General features: G+C 35.6%; 1 protein-coding gene across 2 annotated transcripts in view; it reads right to left on the minus strand.

Annotated features, from left to right (window-relative positions):
* Window positions 1-16,942, minus strand: part of LOC134529554 (latrophilin Cirl) — a 128,544-nt gene that overhangs the window by 3,751 nt on the left and 107,851 nt on the right. Inside the window, exon 14 of one of the 2 annotated variants that reach the window (XM_063363771.1) lies at window positions 10,744-10,881. The exons of the other annotated variant lie outside the window; for it this stretch is intronic. Coding sequence (XP_063219841.1) covers window positions 10,744-10,881 — 138 coding nt within the window. The remainder of the gene's footprint in view (window positions 1-10,743; window positions 10,882-16,942) is intronic. 2 annotated transcript variants of the gene reach the window in all.

Below are 16,942 nucleotides of genomic sequence, written 5' to 3' on the forward strand. Positions count from 1 at the left end.
ATTATCTGCCAGACAAAATTTACCAAAGAGAACTAGTCAAGTCATTAAAAATAGTTAGAACTGTCAGCACACTTGTAAAGCTTAATAAATGTTTGTGAAAAGTCATAAAGCTGGTAAAACAGAACACAACGTGGATGTTAAGTTGACTATTTTCAAGACTCCGTAGTTCAGATGTTTTATGATTTTTTTTTTTCATAATCTTTAGTTAAAACCTATATTTAATTTTCCCCTCAGATTATTAAACAGTTGAAAGAGTAGAAGCAAGGAACACAGACTCATTTGTTTTGTTTAAAACATTGTGAAGAGAAGGAGCTTAGATCTGTGGATAACTTTGGTCGCAAAAGTAAAGCATTAGGGCTAAGCTATCTTAACATGCTATGGCACTTCTTCAGGTAGATAATACACAGTGATTGACCAGATGCACCCCCTAACCCCCTTCCCCCCCTTTATCCATGTAACTACAGCCAGCAATGTTTATCTTTCGACAGCTCAGCCCTAATGACATGAAAAAAGGGTTGCCTCACACCACAAGTGGAAAAAAAAGCACCTTTACACAAGGACACATGCAGTGAAAAAAAGAGAGGAACATGCTAGGCTTTAGCTTAGATTATTTTGTATTAATTTTTATACTCTTTAGTTAAACCAAAAAATTAAACCCATTAATGTTAGAAAATATTCTTGTAACACCTGTAGCGGGTGTCATCCTAGCAGCCCCGGGCACAAGTGGCCCTCGAAAGGTTGTTTTGGGGCAGCTAAAACACACTTTTCATCTTCATACTAGAATTAATTAAATGGAATTTAACAATGAATAGGTAATACAGGAGAAAAATTTAACTTTTACTGACTCGAAAACATTTGCTTAATTTAATTATTTGTGCAGCCCTAGCAGTCACAGTATGTGTTCGCTTGCATAAGGCATTCCAACATGAAAAATAACCCATGGCCCCAAAAACTTTTGACACTCCTGAACAGAAAACCTTTTGTTTCTGCAGCAAGCTGATTATCTTGTATACTGTAACTGTAACTCTCAACCAAGAAGACCACTTTTTTTCCCCCCTCTCTTTCTCCAAACCAGATGCCTCTTCTGTGGAGGAAAGTGTGCTCTGTTGGCAATAACTAAGGGAAATATTGCACTACAACTATTTAGGTCATCTTAGGTTTGTTAAAATTAAGCATTAATTGCATATATATGTATGTATAGAAGAGTTAGGATTTACCAACATAAATGTTAAAATTATATTGTTCATTTAAGCTTTATATACATAATAAAGCAGGAGAGATACAGTATGATTCTTCATTCCAAATTTTAAGACTGTTAATGTTTTTGTGGTGCTGTATATAGTACTTATACATTCAATTGAGAAAAAGCAAAATTCCTGAAATAAGATTCAGAATTGTCAAAACAGTTTGTTTCCAAGCATATCGAAAAGATAGTTATAGGAAACTGTAACATGTTCACACTTCAAATGTAGCTACGTATATTAATCATGCCATTAGAAATGTAATTTTCATTTTTACGAGCATAGTTTTTTATTTACAAGCAGTAGGATTTGGTTAATGTGTTGTTAATGAGTTAATTTTGGGCAAAATCCATAACTTTAAATTAATGACAACTTAATGATGGAGTAATGTAATCCAGTGTACTTTTTTTGACATTTTTATTGGTTTTTAGTATTGTTTGGAGCTCTCTCTACTATAGGTTCAAAGAGTCTAAGGACCTATCTTGGTTCCCCGCAACCACAGAGGGCTTCAGCCCACTTCATATCCGTTCGCACGCGTGGTCAGCCTTCTCAGCTAGCCCACACCAGTTATCGTCTGCTGCAAACAGCAGTATCGTCACGCCTGTGTCTCCAGTGTGCATAGCCTTTTTGATGTAGCACACTTGGGTTTCTGCCGGTAGTACCACTGATAATTACGCTGCAGCCTCGCTCCCACGCTATGTATCATTCCTGACCCCCTACCTCATCAGTGTTTCTTGCCACTGTGCCCCCCCCCCCCCCCCCCCCCCGCAACCAAGAGCGTGGACACTGTGTGCACCACCTGTCTGCCAAATTTTTAACTACTTGCTCCAGACCTATGACTACCTCTAAGCTCTGGAAGCCATCTGCAGGCAGCTGTGGTAACTTAACTTACGCCCCTGTAGCTCCTGATTTCACCACCATGAGCACCACTCTTTGGACACCTTCCGCAGTAAGAAAACAACCCCAGCCAGTGGCGACTCCTGGTATCCTTCCACCAGGGATTCATGTCCGGCTTTAACTACTCATGGTCCCACCTGACTTTAGCATTTAGTCTCCAGTCAGCCATAGCCCAACATCATCGGGTATCCTCCATGATATATTGCAGTGAAAGTTTGTGATGGACATGTAGTCATCTGATGCTGAGATAACTCCCACAACTTTCTTCAATAACTTTGTAGTTTAGTAAAATGATTTAATTTTCCTGGAGCGTTTTCACATGATTTTGGATTACCTTCTTATTCAACATGCTCTCATACTGTTTAAAACCTGCATCATTGGTAAGTAGAGGTCAAAAACTATTTAACCTAAATTCACCTCTGAGTGAAATTCCACACGGTTTGTTCTTTGCAGATGTCATTAGTTTTAACTTGGTTATGATCTGTGTTGCAGTGGGTGTATGTGCCAGAGTATCAAGTACTCAAGTCTCAAATGTTTCACCTTTCAGTTCCTGCCGCCAGGGGCGTAGCCAGGGGGGGGGGGGGGGTTAGGGGTTCAAACCCCCCCCCCCCCTTAGCACCAAATCTTTAATTAATTTCTTATTCATCACTCAAACAAATTTCATATTAAAATTAATAAAATTTTTACCATTACAATATTTAAATTTAAGTACCAAAAACTGCTAAAATAGCACTATTTTACATCTTAAAATCCAAATTTTCCCGGGAGAGGACCCCCGGACCCTCCACTTTAATACGGGGGAGGGGGGGAGGGCCATGCTTTTTAACACCCCCCATACACAAATCCTGGCTACGCCACTGCCTGCCGCACACACTTAGCGGACAGGCCGGACACCTCTTGTGACCATTGCTTGGCTCTGCCTCAGTCCAGGAGCAAGTTAACCCATAAATTTCTCAGCCCACGAAAATCATCCTTTGCTACTAGCCAGCTGTCATAGCAAGTCTGTAGCTAAGACATCTACTCATACATGTATTACTTTAAAATAATTAGTAAGCAAGGCTACCAAAAGAAAATATTAAAATATCATAAAATATCTTCTAAGCCTTTTTAAATGAAGTTTCATAAATTTTTATTTTGGCACAAGAGACGAACTATTCGCTCAATTATCATCAGAACACATCAATTATGGATGTACTGTTTCCTGCAAAAACATCTGTACTGATGTGCTACATTTTAAAGTAAAAGTAGTCTTCCAGGTTTTGCAGTTATTATTTACAAGGAACCCCTGCACTACAAAGTAAGATGCATACACCTGAGATAAAAAGAACCATGAAATTAACAGTTCATTATATATCTCTAAATTAAATGCACTCATGCATTTGGCCTCTGTGGTCTCCATCCTCTAGGACATAAAATCAGCATGCAGAATCCCTGAAATAAATAAAGTAACAAACTGATGCATACTCATTGTGCAAATTTACTGAAGGCATGGTGGAGCATTAACTTGCTAAACATTTCACAAAGATCTTCTGTTTTAGTGAATAGTATACAGTATGTGGCTGATAAAACACCTATACAAGCACTCAAAGTTGTATCTATGGAACTTTCTTAATGTAGCAAAATATTTAAGAAATCTTTAACTTTGATTCAAATTGAAAAATGTCTTTGCACACTCCCAATAATATTTATCAACTCTTTACTGAGATAAGTGTTATAATCTCCTCTCCCTGTAGCTCATGAATCCTGTTAAAGTGGTGTAACAAAGTTTTTACTTGAAAAAACTTCATTTAATAACATTTTATTACAATATGGCTAAAGCAAAATGTGATTATAAAGAAAACAAAATATGCAAAAATAAAAGCAGTGAAAATAAAATTACACATAATGTTAGGGAGGGACACACAAAATGTGACAACCATACCTTGTGAAGATATGATTTTCATTTTAATGTAGGAGAACAGAGAGTAGGATAGTTAAATAACACAATTAGTTGAGGCAAAGAAGTAATACACCAACATAACATCATTCCATTTTCCTCTCTTTGCATGACAAAAACATACCGGCCCCTTTCCCTAGTACATGTGACAATCCAAAAGTGTTAAGTGGAATTGTACCCCAGATACAGAGAATTACATTGCTTTTGAGCCAAAACTATGCAGTTTGCAATAAAAAAGTGGCAAGGGAAACATTACGTCTCTCTGATACAATTAAGTCAGGAGTGTTTCCTTTTTCTACTTTCAAGGCATTGCATGCAGGAGCATGCAGTCTGTCCATGTAGTACACAGATAATGCAAAAAATTTAACCACTTTAACAACACACAAGGTAGTCAGGGCTCAACTCCTCCTCTATTTGAATACTTGGTTAACTAGAGGCACATCACCTTTTTAACTTATTCAAAACCAATAAAGAATTCTCCAGATACACAAGATTAAAAAGTAAGCAATAGACTCAATTGCTTTTGACATGTTTAAAAGGCAGTACCACAAGTGTAAGTTATTTTATTTTACTTAACTGTCGAAAATTTTAACAAATTTGAGAATTTAGAAAGTCTAGTTTATGCTGCTGCAAGTTTACTTGTCTGTTATAAAAAGTTTGAATCAGCATATTTGGAATATAGATGAAAAACAAGAGTATTGAAAAAACAATATATATATATATATATATATATATATATATATATATATATATTTTTTTTTTTGCATTTGGTGTGCATATTGTTTACCAAATACTAGTTTTGCTGTGAGAAATGTCATATTTTTGTATAGGCCTGTAGGTAAACTGTATTGGTTGTATAAATTCATATATAAACATATATGCCTACTGGTGTATATATATTGTTTCGAAAGCGAGAGATCAGACAGCGATGCCAGGTTCGGAGCTGGCTGGCGGCCCCGCATGACCACTGACGTCACGTGCCATCCATTGACATAAGGCATGCCACGCGTGCGCGGTCGGATTACAAGGGTCGTCGCTACACCCCTCCGCATCCCATGCATCGTCCTGCCTCGGCGCTGTTATCTATCGTTGAACGGCCTTGGGAATTTCGCGGGCCACCGCACGGAGTAGCGAGAATGGACGCTGCCCTACTGGACTGTTCGGGCATCGGGTCGGTCCATGATGACGCGACTTGTCACAGCTGCTCTCGTCGGTTCGAGAAGGGCGCCACAGTACTTAAGCAGTGACGCCGGCCTCCATGGGAGGCAAGTTCCGCGTGGGGTTCTGCGGCGAGTGCTGAGTTCCGAGCGAGTTCCAAGAGTTTGGAGAGTTCCGCGAGTGAAGGGAAGTGCAGCATCGGCAGCTCGGAGTGGCGCGACGGGATCAAGAGAGTGCGACCAAGTGACGTGAGACTGTGAGTGCGGACAGGCGCAAGGTAAGGGTCGAACCACTGTTGAGCCTAGCTCTATTGAGGAGTGCAAACTGCAGAACTGGACAGACATTGATAAGACTTAAGAATTAACATTTTTAAGTACCAGTGAATTTTGATTGTACATTTTTAAGTACAATTTTTTATTAATGTAAACATTAGTAATCAATAAAACTTAATTGGGCTGTACCTTACGAACCCCATTTCCCCCACATTATAAATTGTAACAATATGAAATAAATAAAATTAACTTTGTTGTACGAAGCATGTCGGATAATATGCATGCCTATATTTTCTATGAAAAAGTTGAACTTTTTTTGCTTGATTCCAGTAGGTTGTAAAATTGTTTCTTTTTAAGCATAACATATTATTTGTAAAAACAAAATTTTCAGAACATTACAAAAAAGGAATTGTAATGGCAAAACAAAAATCTTGTATCATATGTGTGTGTGTGTGTGTGTGTGTGTGTGTGTATGTGTGTGTATGTGTGTGTATGTGTGTGTATGTGTGTGTATGTATATGTGTGTGTGTGTGTGTGTGTGTGTGTGTGTGTGTGTGTGTGTGTGTGTGTGCAAAATGTACATAAATGCAAATTTACATATAAATTATATGATTATTTATTATTGTATATTATAATAATTTGATATTTAAAACATTTCCCAGTATAAATCGAAGTAATTCATGAATATTTGTATCATCGCAAAATAATAGTTAGGCCATCTGACCTTTCTATAAATAGCAAAAACATGACTTATTGCAGAGGTTCCCAAATTTTTTCAGTTCATGGCACACTACAGGTTTAGTATTTTGTCACGGTGCCCAACCTAGTCGAAATGTGTACAATGACAAAAAAGATAAGTATATATATATATTTTTGACACTAGGCACAGAAATGAAAACAACTACAATCTGAGGCTCACACACAACTATCTGACACACAAGAATATATCATTATTACAGAAAAATACTAATAAATCAAGGCCAAATTAATCAATGTGACATGTTAGCTTGGTGATCTCCACTCTTTTTTCAAAGCACGGAATAAGGCTTGAAAGTGCCACTCTCATTTCTTGCTCTACGTTGATCTTTGAGCGATATTTGCTCTTTATTACAGAAACAGCTGAAAATCCGGCTCGGCACAAATAGGATATTGCAAAGGGAATCGGAGATCACAGTTTTAATGACATTTTGGAGGCTCCAGGCCATGTATCTAAATCAGCCGATTTACAGGTTTACGTCTGCTGAACGCCTAGGCTGTTAGTTACGTAGGGGTGCAAACCTACAAACTGTGATGTGCAATCTCATTTCAGATACAACTAGAGCGCGAGTACCGGCGAATGCGAGTGGTGCATGCAGCGCGTACGATTTTAATTGTTTATTGTGAATATAAGTATTTCCTGAATAATTGTAAAAGCATATAATTTTATTAATAATATATATCTAAGGCTAAATGTTTAATTTACACATGCCAGAATACTTTGAAAAATGCTAAAATTTGGCTGGCTTGACAACATTCACTGCATATTTTACCATGGTACTCAAAGTGCTAAAATCAGACTCAAGTCAAGTACTTAAAACTCGACTTGACTCGAATTTCATTAACTCGTGCACCTCCAGACAAGGGGCTTTACAATAATTATGTATGCCTTGTAGACATGTGACTTGAAATTACATTGTTTATCAAAAAATAATACTGTTATCTATTGCAGATATTCTATGCTTCTGTCTACATCTACAGTTCTGACCACTAATTTTCCTCAAATTCACTTAACTCAGAATACCTTTAAAAAAAAAGCTATCAAGTTTTAGTAAATTTTCATTTGTTACTATCTATGCAAATTAATATATCATATGGCATATGGCAATTTGTGCTCTTAATATTCTCTTTGCTTTGGCCATTGTAGGTTGTCCCTCTGACCAAAAACCCATTCAACCAACCACCTAACAGCATGAATTAATGGAAACACAAAACTTTTCGCTAAAAATTAACATTACGGATTATTTCAGCTCTTCAATCTTGAAAGTGAAAAATAAATACAAGTAAAATCTTTAAAGTATAAAAGTAAAGTTAACATGAAGAAAATGAGGTTTATGGCCAGTCCATTGGCCACCATTGTTACTAGGATGTCCAGAAGAGGACAAGTGTGGTTGTTGGGATTGGAGCTGAGCCCTTACACATGTTTACAATTCCAAATGTTGTGAACAGTGCTGTCGCATACTGGTACACATCCCTAGTTACAATTCATGCAGCACACGTGGTCATGCACCAAGGCCATGTGGAAGTGTCCTACATCATATTCCAGAGACTGTCGTCATCTCCTGCCACTTGACCACACCACTTGAGATGTGGGATGGTTTTCTCGTATATATTGTTTTGATTTCGATACTCTGCAAATCATGGTGGGGTTCCCAAAAGTGCACTCTCCCCATTTCATAAAACTGATGGTGCTTTCCAGAAACAGGCATAAAGCTGTGGGCCAGACCCTAAAGCAAAATTAAAACTAAGATATAAAATAAAAAAGAACACACTATTGTAAGCCTTATGAAATGAAATGACATAACAGTTCTTACACTCTCTGTAGGCCACGATTATGAGCACGGGCCTAGTGTCAGAAAAAGGGCAAAATATAAATAATGAAATAATTTTATTTCATTGGGAGTGGACTTGTGCCGATATGACCAAACAACTTTTCTGCACTGCACTTGGTTTATTACTTTCTATACACAGCAACTTCCTATCTGCTTATAGTAATTTTTTAAGCCATAGCTAGAAGTATACTGAACTGAGCTTTCTAACTGCTCACATCTATGAAAGCATGAAAAAAAAAATCATAAATATCAGACAAATTATCTATGACTAGCTGCCCGACCCGGCTTCGCACGGCTATACTAATGGGAAAAAATTAAGCCACATCTCCCATTTACAGTAATGGTAAATAAAAAAAAAATTCAGTGAAAATTTATTACAATACTGTATAATGTACCAGAGAAAATGAATAGCACCGATGGTTTCCCGACTCGTGCACGTAACGTACAACTGATGTACCCGTACTTCGCTACAAAAGTCTACAGGCAGATCACCCTTGCACCGCTCATTATACATGCCCCTCCTTGTGGGTACGCCACTGCCGCGCAATGCCCGTTGCCATGGAGACGCAGAAGGAATGAACAATGCAAAATCCTGTTCTCATGCAGACAAAGTACCCACTGTTTCCTGGTTTTAACCACCCATGGATCTAATTTTCAGAAAATGTCATCCTGCGTAACATAAGGAACATTACTGTGAAGTTTCAAGTCTGTAAAATATATATACTTGAAAAAAAAAAAGGGCAATAAAAAGTATTGAAATACTAATTGAACTCTTATGAGGGTACTGATTGCTTCGTTGTTAATATCACACGGGTGTTTTTTTACTTGTATGGGAAAATTAAGAATGAATCTAGTGCGTGGCAACAATGTTAATAGGCAATAGGAAATAAACTTCTAGCGCCTGCGGCATTGTCAACACACTTTGTACGTGTACTGCATGTTGTATCTAACCCCCTCCAACGCATTTGATTCTAAATTGGACTTTTAGTAAGGATCCCTAATGTTATTGATAATATAATATAGCCTATAGCCTTCCTCGATAAATGTACTATCCAACACTGAAAGAATTTTTCAAATCGGACCAGTGGTTCCTGAGATTAGCGTGTTCAAACAAACAAACTCTTCAGCTTTATAATATTAGTATAGATTGGCAACAAGCTAATGATGAATTACAAAATTGTCATATTTTCTGTTGGTATGTAAAATTCCACACTTCTCTTAAGGGTTTTTCTGTATTTTACAATTTGTTATATTAATTTCAATATCCATACAGCCTTGGAAATATAAAAATACGTGAAAAAAATTAAGTAAAATACTGAAAGTTATCTTATATTATTATTCAGATTATAAAGGAATAAATAAAGACCACAAAAATGGGAAACTGAAATAATATCATCTCACACAAAGCATTGTCATTCAAGCTGTGGTTTCATTGATCACAGAAATAGAACATTACGCACTATTAATCTACCTGAGTTTATTAATTTGCACACGTGGTATGTGATAAAAAAAACCTGTAGAGAGATTAATTTATTAAATGTTTGACTATGATTAAATAAAAGCTTGATTAATAAACAAAAAACATATACAGTTAAAGCATAGAAGTTAACTAAAATAAAATATTAGGATAACTTAACAAAAATAAAATTGTAACACCTAAAACCTTTAACACTAATACAACCATTAATACAGTTAAAAATTTATCTTTAATATGTTTTATTAGGTCTAGCAATCAAAGCAAAAAATTCAAATAAGAACATCATAATGTTAATGGTTTAAAAAGAATAATCACTTATGAAATTTTGAAACTTTTATTATACTTTCATTAGAATAAAATATTAAACTCTGTATTTAAAAAAAACTAGAGAGAGTCCAAATCTTCTAAGTTACTTAAAGCAATTACTTAATGATACCTTGCAGGAACTTGACTGACATTTCAAAGAATGACACAATGTGAAGGAACTCCAATTTTTGCAAGGAATTCTGGTAAGTTGATATTCCCTTTTATTATCCAGATTGCAATATTTTATGTTCTGTATAACTGCACTTAATACAATGTAGAATATTTGATGGTGGCATGGCATAATCTATTGCAATGGATCTTAAGTGTACACTGAGCTTGTTTGCATAACTAATGTAAAACAACAGTATGTAGCATTCGAGGCACATGATATGTACATGACATTGAAAGCATAAGATTTTGTACTATCCCAACGACATCAATATATATGTTTTAAGGAATAATAATTCTGATAAACTAATAATGCACTGCATTCATCACCTATCCATCAGCACAGGGTGTGAAAATATGACGTACTTTCCATTGCTGTCCTCAAGAATGCCTATTACAAACCGAGTGAAGTATTTGGAACATTATTTAAAGATACACAACTATACAAATTTTGACAAGGATCTTGACAAGAAAGTAATGCTAAACTAATAATCACCAGTACAAAAAAGGAAACGACACACAATACATTCTTGCATGCAGAACGAGCCGACGGATGAAAGCATGCAAGGCAATGTGGCGACAAGCAAGCTCACCTTCCACATTAAAGGCTTATGAAGTGGTGGCCAGGTGTAGGCTGGTTCAGGGAAGGCACAGGAAAGGGAGCATGCCCACAGACAAAAGGCAAGGTGGCGACACACACCTCTACTTCCTGGTCGCAGGAATTTGAGGAGGCAGGATTGCAGAAGCTAACGTTGGCTGGTTTGAATGCAGGGGTGGTTGTGGTGGTATTTGGCTTTCCTTTGTTGCTGCAAAAGCTCCAGCCTCGTTGTAGGAAATACTGGAACAGTTACACTTTTGTAAACCACCAATCCTCTCAACAGGAGTTATTTTGAATGAAACCTATTCAAAGATATTACAATTATATATATGAAATATTGTTACTAATGCATTTCATCTGTAGTACTAATTAAAATTCTGAAAACTATTTTCGCCCTAATTAAGACAGAGCTACAATAATTTATAACAAATTTACCACATTAAAAAGACTTTATAGTGTGATTTAAATCATTACATTCATATTCAAAAGATAATCCTACACCACCGACTAGCAAAAGCATGTGCAGTTCCAAAAACTATGTACTAATGTTTCCCATATCTTGTAGCTTGTTTTCATTCATTATTAAAAACAAATGCAGTGGGCAGTGGATAATGAATGGGAAGGTAAAGTACAATTTCGAAAGCTTCACACACAATTTTGTCATGTTTTGGTCACTGAAAAAATATGCAAACAGATGTGGCAAGTGTGCAAAGTTTATTCAAAAGAACATTAATCATGTCAATAAAGAAACTATAAAAAAAAAATTTTAATGTTTAAAACAATATGACAATTTTGTAGCTTGGTAAATACATTATTTCCTAAGTTTTGATAGATACATTATGTTCATGTCACTATATTCCTAACAAAATCTGTCACTTCAAACAAGACTAAATGTATAATGAATGATGCTTGTGATTTTACCCCAAAGCAAACGTTAGAGAATAATGAACACTTTTCAATGTAAGAGGAAAATATTCGTCAAGTAGCACCATAGTTACACAAACCATATATAGATAAAACCTTATGTGATGGCTTAACTACTGTTCATATTTAATTGTGAACTCCATAATTGACCCACTAAAGCCTCCAATTTATTCTGGCCAAGCCCAAGAAGATCCAGTCAAACACAGCTTGATTCAGAAAGGCACTTTATAAATATAAAGCAATTCACCCCTAGAAATTACATGTTTAAAACAAGCATTGATACCATTAATTTATATGTATGTAGCTGTGTCACCAATGCATTTAAGTAGCAACTGCTTAGCAAGAACAAGTGTAAGTAATGTAAAAATTTGTTCTTTGTTTAGATAGCTACTAAACACAGAAATACTTTTCAATTTATTTAAATTTACTTCATTAATTTTTTATGAATCAATATTTTCTTTCATAAACACACAAAGTAATTTAGCATAAAGTACAAATCTTTTTTCAAAAATAAAGTTCAGTATACAACCTGAGTTAGAAACTTCAAAATCACTTTTAGAGATGACAAACACAATAATAATGAAGAACTTGTGCAATGATACAAGTCCAGAAAAACTTTAACAGTTGTGGAGACTAATCTAAATGCTAACGTCTTTGTAACTCTGCAGAGAAACAAAAATTTAACTTTCATTATTTTACTACAAGAATGCAGAGTTAAGCAAAGTGCCCCAGCTTGTATCAGCAAGCCTGTTAAAAACTTTTGCAAAAGTGGCTGTTCTTAAGTCAAGTTTTTTTTTTAGATTGGTGGTAAAGTGTACTAATTACAGGAGCTAATCAAAAACCACTTCCAAGAGTACACATTAATAGAGGCCTCAGTACATGTCTGAAAGTGTTTTGTTGAAAGTTACAGGAATTTGTGGATATAGACGGAATGCATTTTCAACAATTAATGGCAAAATGTTTTAACTCCTCTATTGTAATTGATGAGTCATTTTAATGATTTCCATCATGAGCATGTAGTAAGCATATCTTGGGGTCAATATAATTGGCGGATTCCTGTAATGAGCATATCTTGGGGTCCATATACTTGGCTTATAGCACAGGTCAAAAGTTTGAGTGACCATTTAACATAGGTTTTTTTAAATAGTAATCAGTTTGTAAACCACTGGGTCTTAAATATGCTCTCTCTCAAAACAAATTATCCATAAAGTAAAATGATATAAGATAATGTGCCTGGTAAAAAATTCACAATTCAACTCAAGTTTTGGTATGTTATCCTGAAATATTGAGACTCGATATGACAAGTCAATCTTTGTTTTTGTAAAACACCAAATTATTTTTTTTTAAAACATAGATCCATGAAATAAAGTTGTTCAAAAATTTATCCACTATCATCCATAGAAGTCTGTAGCAAAGTTTATTAATTGTAGTACATACCTCACTGACTGATAAAATAACTTATTTATTTATTGCTTTCTTTTCTTTGACTAGAAAAATTTAGTAAAAAAATTTCCAAGAAATAAAAACTAAAAATTCAAAAATGACACAACGACCCCATTCAGTATAAAGTTTGTGTGTTCTCAACCACGAAAGTATGGTAACTTTTACTGTGCATGCAGTTTCGCTTAACTTGCAAAACTGATTGTAATGTGCAAAATAAATGAAAAAAACCTTAGTTTTTATTAAAAAAAAAAAAAAAATTGGATATAACGATGTGATATTATGCAAGGATGGAGAATTCCAAGTGTCATCACGGCTCTGCTCCACCCACCACGTTGGACTTGTGGTTATTGCTCATTACAGATATCTATAAGAAATATTAAAAAAAAGACTTCTAGTGCAGAACCATGAAGCAATTAGTCAGGCAACAATTTAAATTATGAATATTTTACAAACAGCAGATAATGTGACCAATAAATCTGATGCAAAGTGAACATTCGCAGGAACAGGAACTGATCTAGATGTTGGGGCAAGGGGGGTGCTGCCTGCTACACGTGCTGGGTTAGAGGGGGTGCCAGATGGGCTGACAAATTTTACTAATTATCAACGATCATGTTTTCAACGGAGATGTTCATTACTCAGTTTGCAGTAAGTTCGAGCGGCAAGCCTGCATAGAGGCAATGGAGGATAGAGGAATGCACAGTTACCTGCGAGAGAGCAATGAGAGGGTAAACGCAGGCTCAGGCTGAACTGTGCAGTGTTGGGTTAATCCGAGTTTGGACATCAAACCCACGCAACCATTTGCCTGGTACTTTTATTCTTGTTGGGGTGGGGGGTACTAATCACAGTTTCTGCCCCGGACATAGGAATTAAAATAAAAAAAAGATACCTGGAAAAACAATAACCTAACATTGTGAGTGAAGGTAAGCCTTAATATAATGTAGACATCTCACAGTTAACCATATTTATATGTTTATTTAAAAATATTTGTTAGCTGTGTAAGATATAAATTTATTGTGGATTTATTATGCACATGTACCATACTTATATGATATTCAATGGTATTAATAAATCTCAATGTGAAGGTTGAGAACCCTTTTTTATCTTACTGTTGCTAACTTCAGGTTATGGCATGCCAACCCAAGTTACTTTTCTATCTTCCCCAAGGCAGCTATATACAACCTTCTTTGCTGCCACTTGGTAATGCTGTTTAAATAACGTCAGGCTGGAAATAAAGGTTTTGGGGGCTTCAGCAATGCTGCTAAGAGCAACACTCAAGTTAAAATATCTACTGAAAGCAACGTTGATAAATAAAAAAATACGCAAAAGCGCACCAATAACCAAACTGTGCTATAGCATACAAATTATAAAAATGCAAAGTCTGCAGGAGTGCACTAATTGAAAAAAACTTTATTATTGTTAAAGACCAATGAAAACCAATAAGTCATTCAAAAGATTAGTATAAAAACAACATTGAGAAAAGTCTACTAAAAAGTAGATAAAAAGTCTTCAGTGGTGCATATAATTGGACCACCAATAAGAAAGAAGTTAATGTTAAAATTGGGTCAAAGTGCAAAAAAATTGTAATTGAAACACTAAAAATGTGTAAAAACAATAAAAAAAACCAAGAGACACGGAACAAACATCACACCATGTTAAAATGACCCACCACTCTTCAAAACGCCAGAGCACTCCCCATAGATGCGCTCCCTCAGCCAAAACTTCCTGAAGCATGTCAGGAATTTAAAATGGGCGATGGTTGTGGTCATACCTGCGACACTCAAACAAAATGTGATGTGCACTGGGAGGAATAACACAAGTATCCCGGAGCACCAAACTGAAGCCTGGTCAGTTCTGCGGGATATGGGACACACCTCACATAGCTGGCGAGGTAACCCAAGATGTTGGTCAGTGGGTCTACCGAGAACTTGACTCCAAATACCTCACTGAACAATGCGACATCACTCACAGGGGACAAAGTTAACAAGGTGTGAGGGGAGGGACACACATGTACACATATAGAAATGTTAATCCATAAGCCTTAGTTCCTTAGTAAAAATAGGATGATAAAAAAAGGAAAAAAATATATATATGCTACAATTGTATATATCATACAAATTCTAGTCTATGTTCAACCACATTTAACTCATCTGTTTAAAAGTATATAAATTGTTATCCAGGGTGACTACTCCAACCCTAGAATAAAATTCCTGGGTATTTCCAGGTTTTCCAGAAATTTATTTTCATTTTTCCAGAATATTTAACTCATTTTCTATACTAAGTCTATGCGTTCTTTGTAATGCTAAATTACACATAAAAATATAATATTACTATACCTGCACAAATGTGGAAATGTTTCTCAGAAAAAGGTACGCTGGAATAACTTGTCATATCAAAGAAAAACTTAGAAACTCTAAATTATTAGTTGAAATTATGTAAAATAATATAACATCCAATCAATTTGGTTAAAAATAAATATAAGAACACCGATATATGTTGTCAGTAAGCACAGCATGTAATTTCATAGCTTCACAGTTTTTTTTTAAACTAGCAAGTTCATCATCAATTTTTCTGGCTTCAGCACGAGCCTATGAAGAATTTTACACTTCTTGGCTTCCAGTTCCTTCACAGTCAAATCGCTTAGTTTGCGATGACGAGATTCCTCTAACTGGGCTGATGCTGCTGCTCTGCGTTCCTGCTGGGCTTCTGTGAAGCGAGCATGCGTGCTGCGTGGAGGATAGGCTTGGTAAGTGGCACTGACTGAATCCCACCCAGATAGCTGACAGCATCATACACACATCTGTGCGCTACGAAGGTCTATTCTTCCATATTGTCTGTAAGACAATCTGCATTGACCGAAAATCCTGTGTGTTTTGCTCCTTTCATATGACTCACAACTGCAGTCCGCCCCATTGATGACAATGAAAACACTTTGCAACAAAGAGAGTAAAAGGCTGAATATTTGTCACCCTGGACTTTATGTAACCAATCAATCCTTAAAATAAGGTTCATTAAGCCACTGTTCCTGAAAGGAAGACTTTCCTGTGTTATTGAATAAATTCACCACCACTGAATATAAACGGATACTAACATATCAGTAACTAAGATTATTTAACGAACAGAAACTATCTTAACTTAAAACATCACAACATGAAACAGAATAACAATTGCAAAACAAAAAAATTGAGGTTAAGTTACATACGACATGTTATTTTTTTTCAAGCTTGATCTTTCCATTTGTTACTCCAACAGTTATACACATAAAGTAGGACGTAAATGATTTTCGTTACAGCGACATTAATTAATTAAATTTAAGTTTACTTCCAAGCCTGCCTACATAAACATATCCTAACAAAATGCCGAATTACGTTACTTTCCGCGTAAATGCACATTGCAGATACAATGATATTGGTACATTAGATGAAGTGTTGCCAACTATTGACAAGATAAAAGTTTACACCTAAACAAGTATTAGCTGTTATAAAACCAACAACAATTAGTTAAAAGATATACCGTATGAAAATTTAATAAACTGAATCCGTAAATTATCCAACGATAAAAATATTAAACTTCATTTTTTTTCTTAAGAAAATTGGAATTACGCACGGTAAACAATCTTAATTCTGCTGCGCTCTGGCATCAGGTTCTAAAAACGTTTCTCTGAGCGTCACAGTCACACACGTAAACATGAATTGTGTCAGGATTGCTGATAACACTTTCGTCTGTGGATGCTGACTCTCCCATGTCGTCTCTTATTCTAAAATTAAATATTTATCACACAATCCATTGCTATTTAATATACCTATATTCAATATCGATATTAACTGCAGATGTACATAATCAACGACTTTAACGTTAGACAATAATTACAGTATGGAAGAATAGCAAATCTCCCGAGGGGTAAATAAATTCCTGGGTATTTCCAGTATTTTTCCAG

The sequence above is a fragment of the Bacillus rossius genome, chromosome 2, assembly GCF_032445375.1.
Source record: "Bacillus rossius redtenbacheri isolate Brsri chromosome 2, Brsri_v3, whole genome shotgun sequence".
Taxonomy (NCBI): Eukaryota; Metazoa; Arthropoda; class Insecta; order Phasmatodea; family Bacillidae; genus Bacillus; species Bacillus rossius.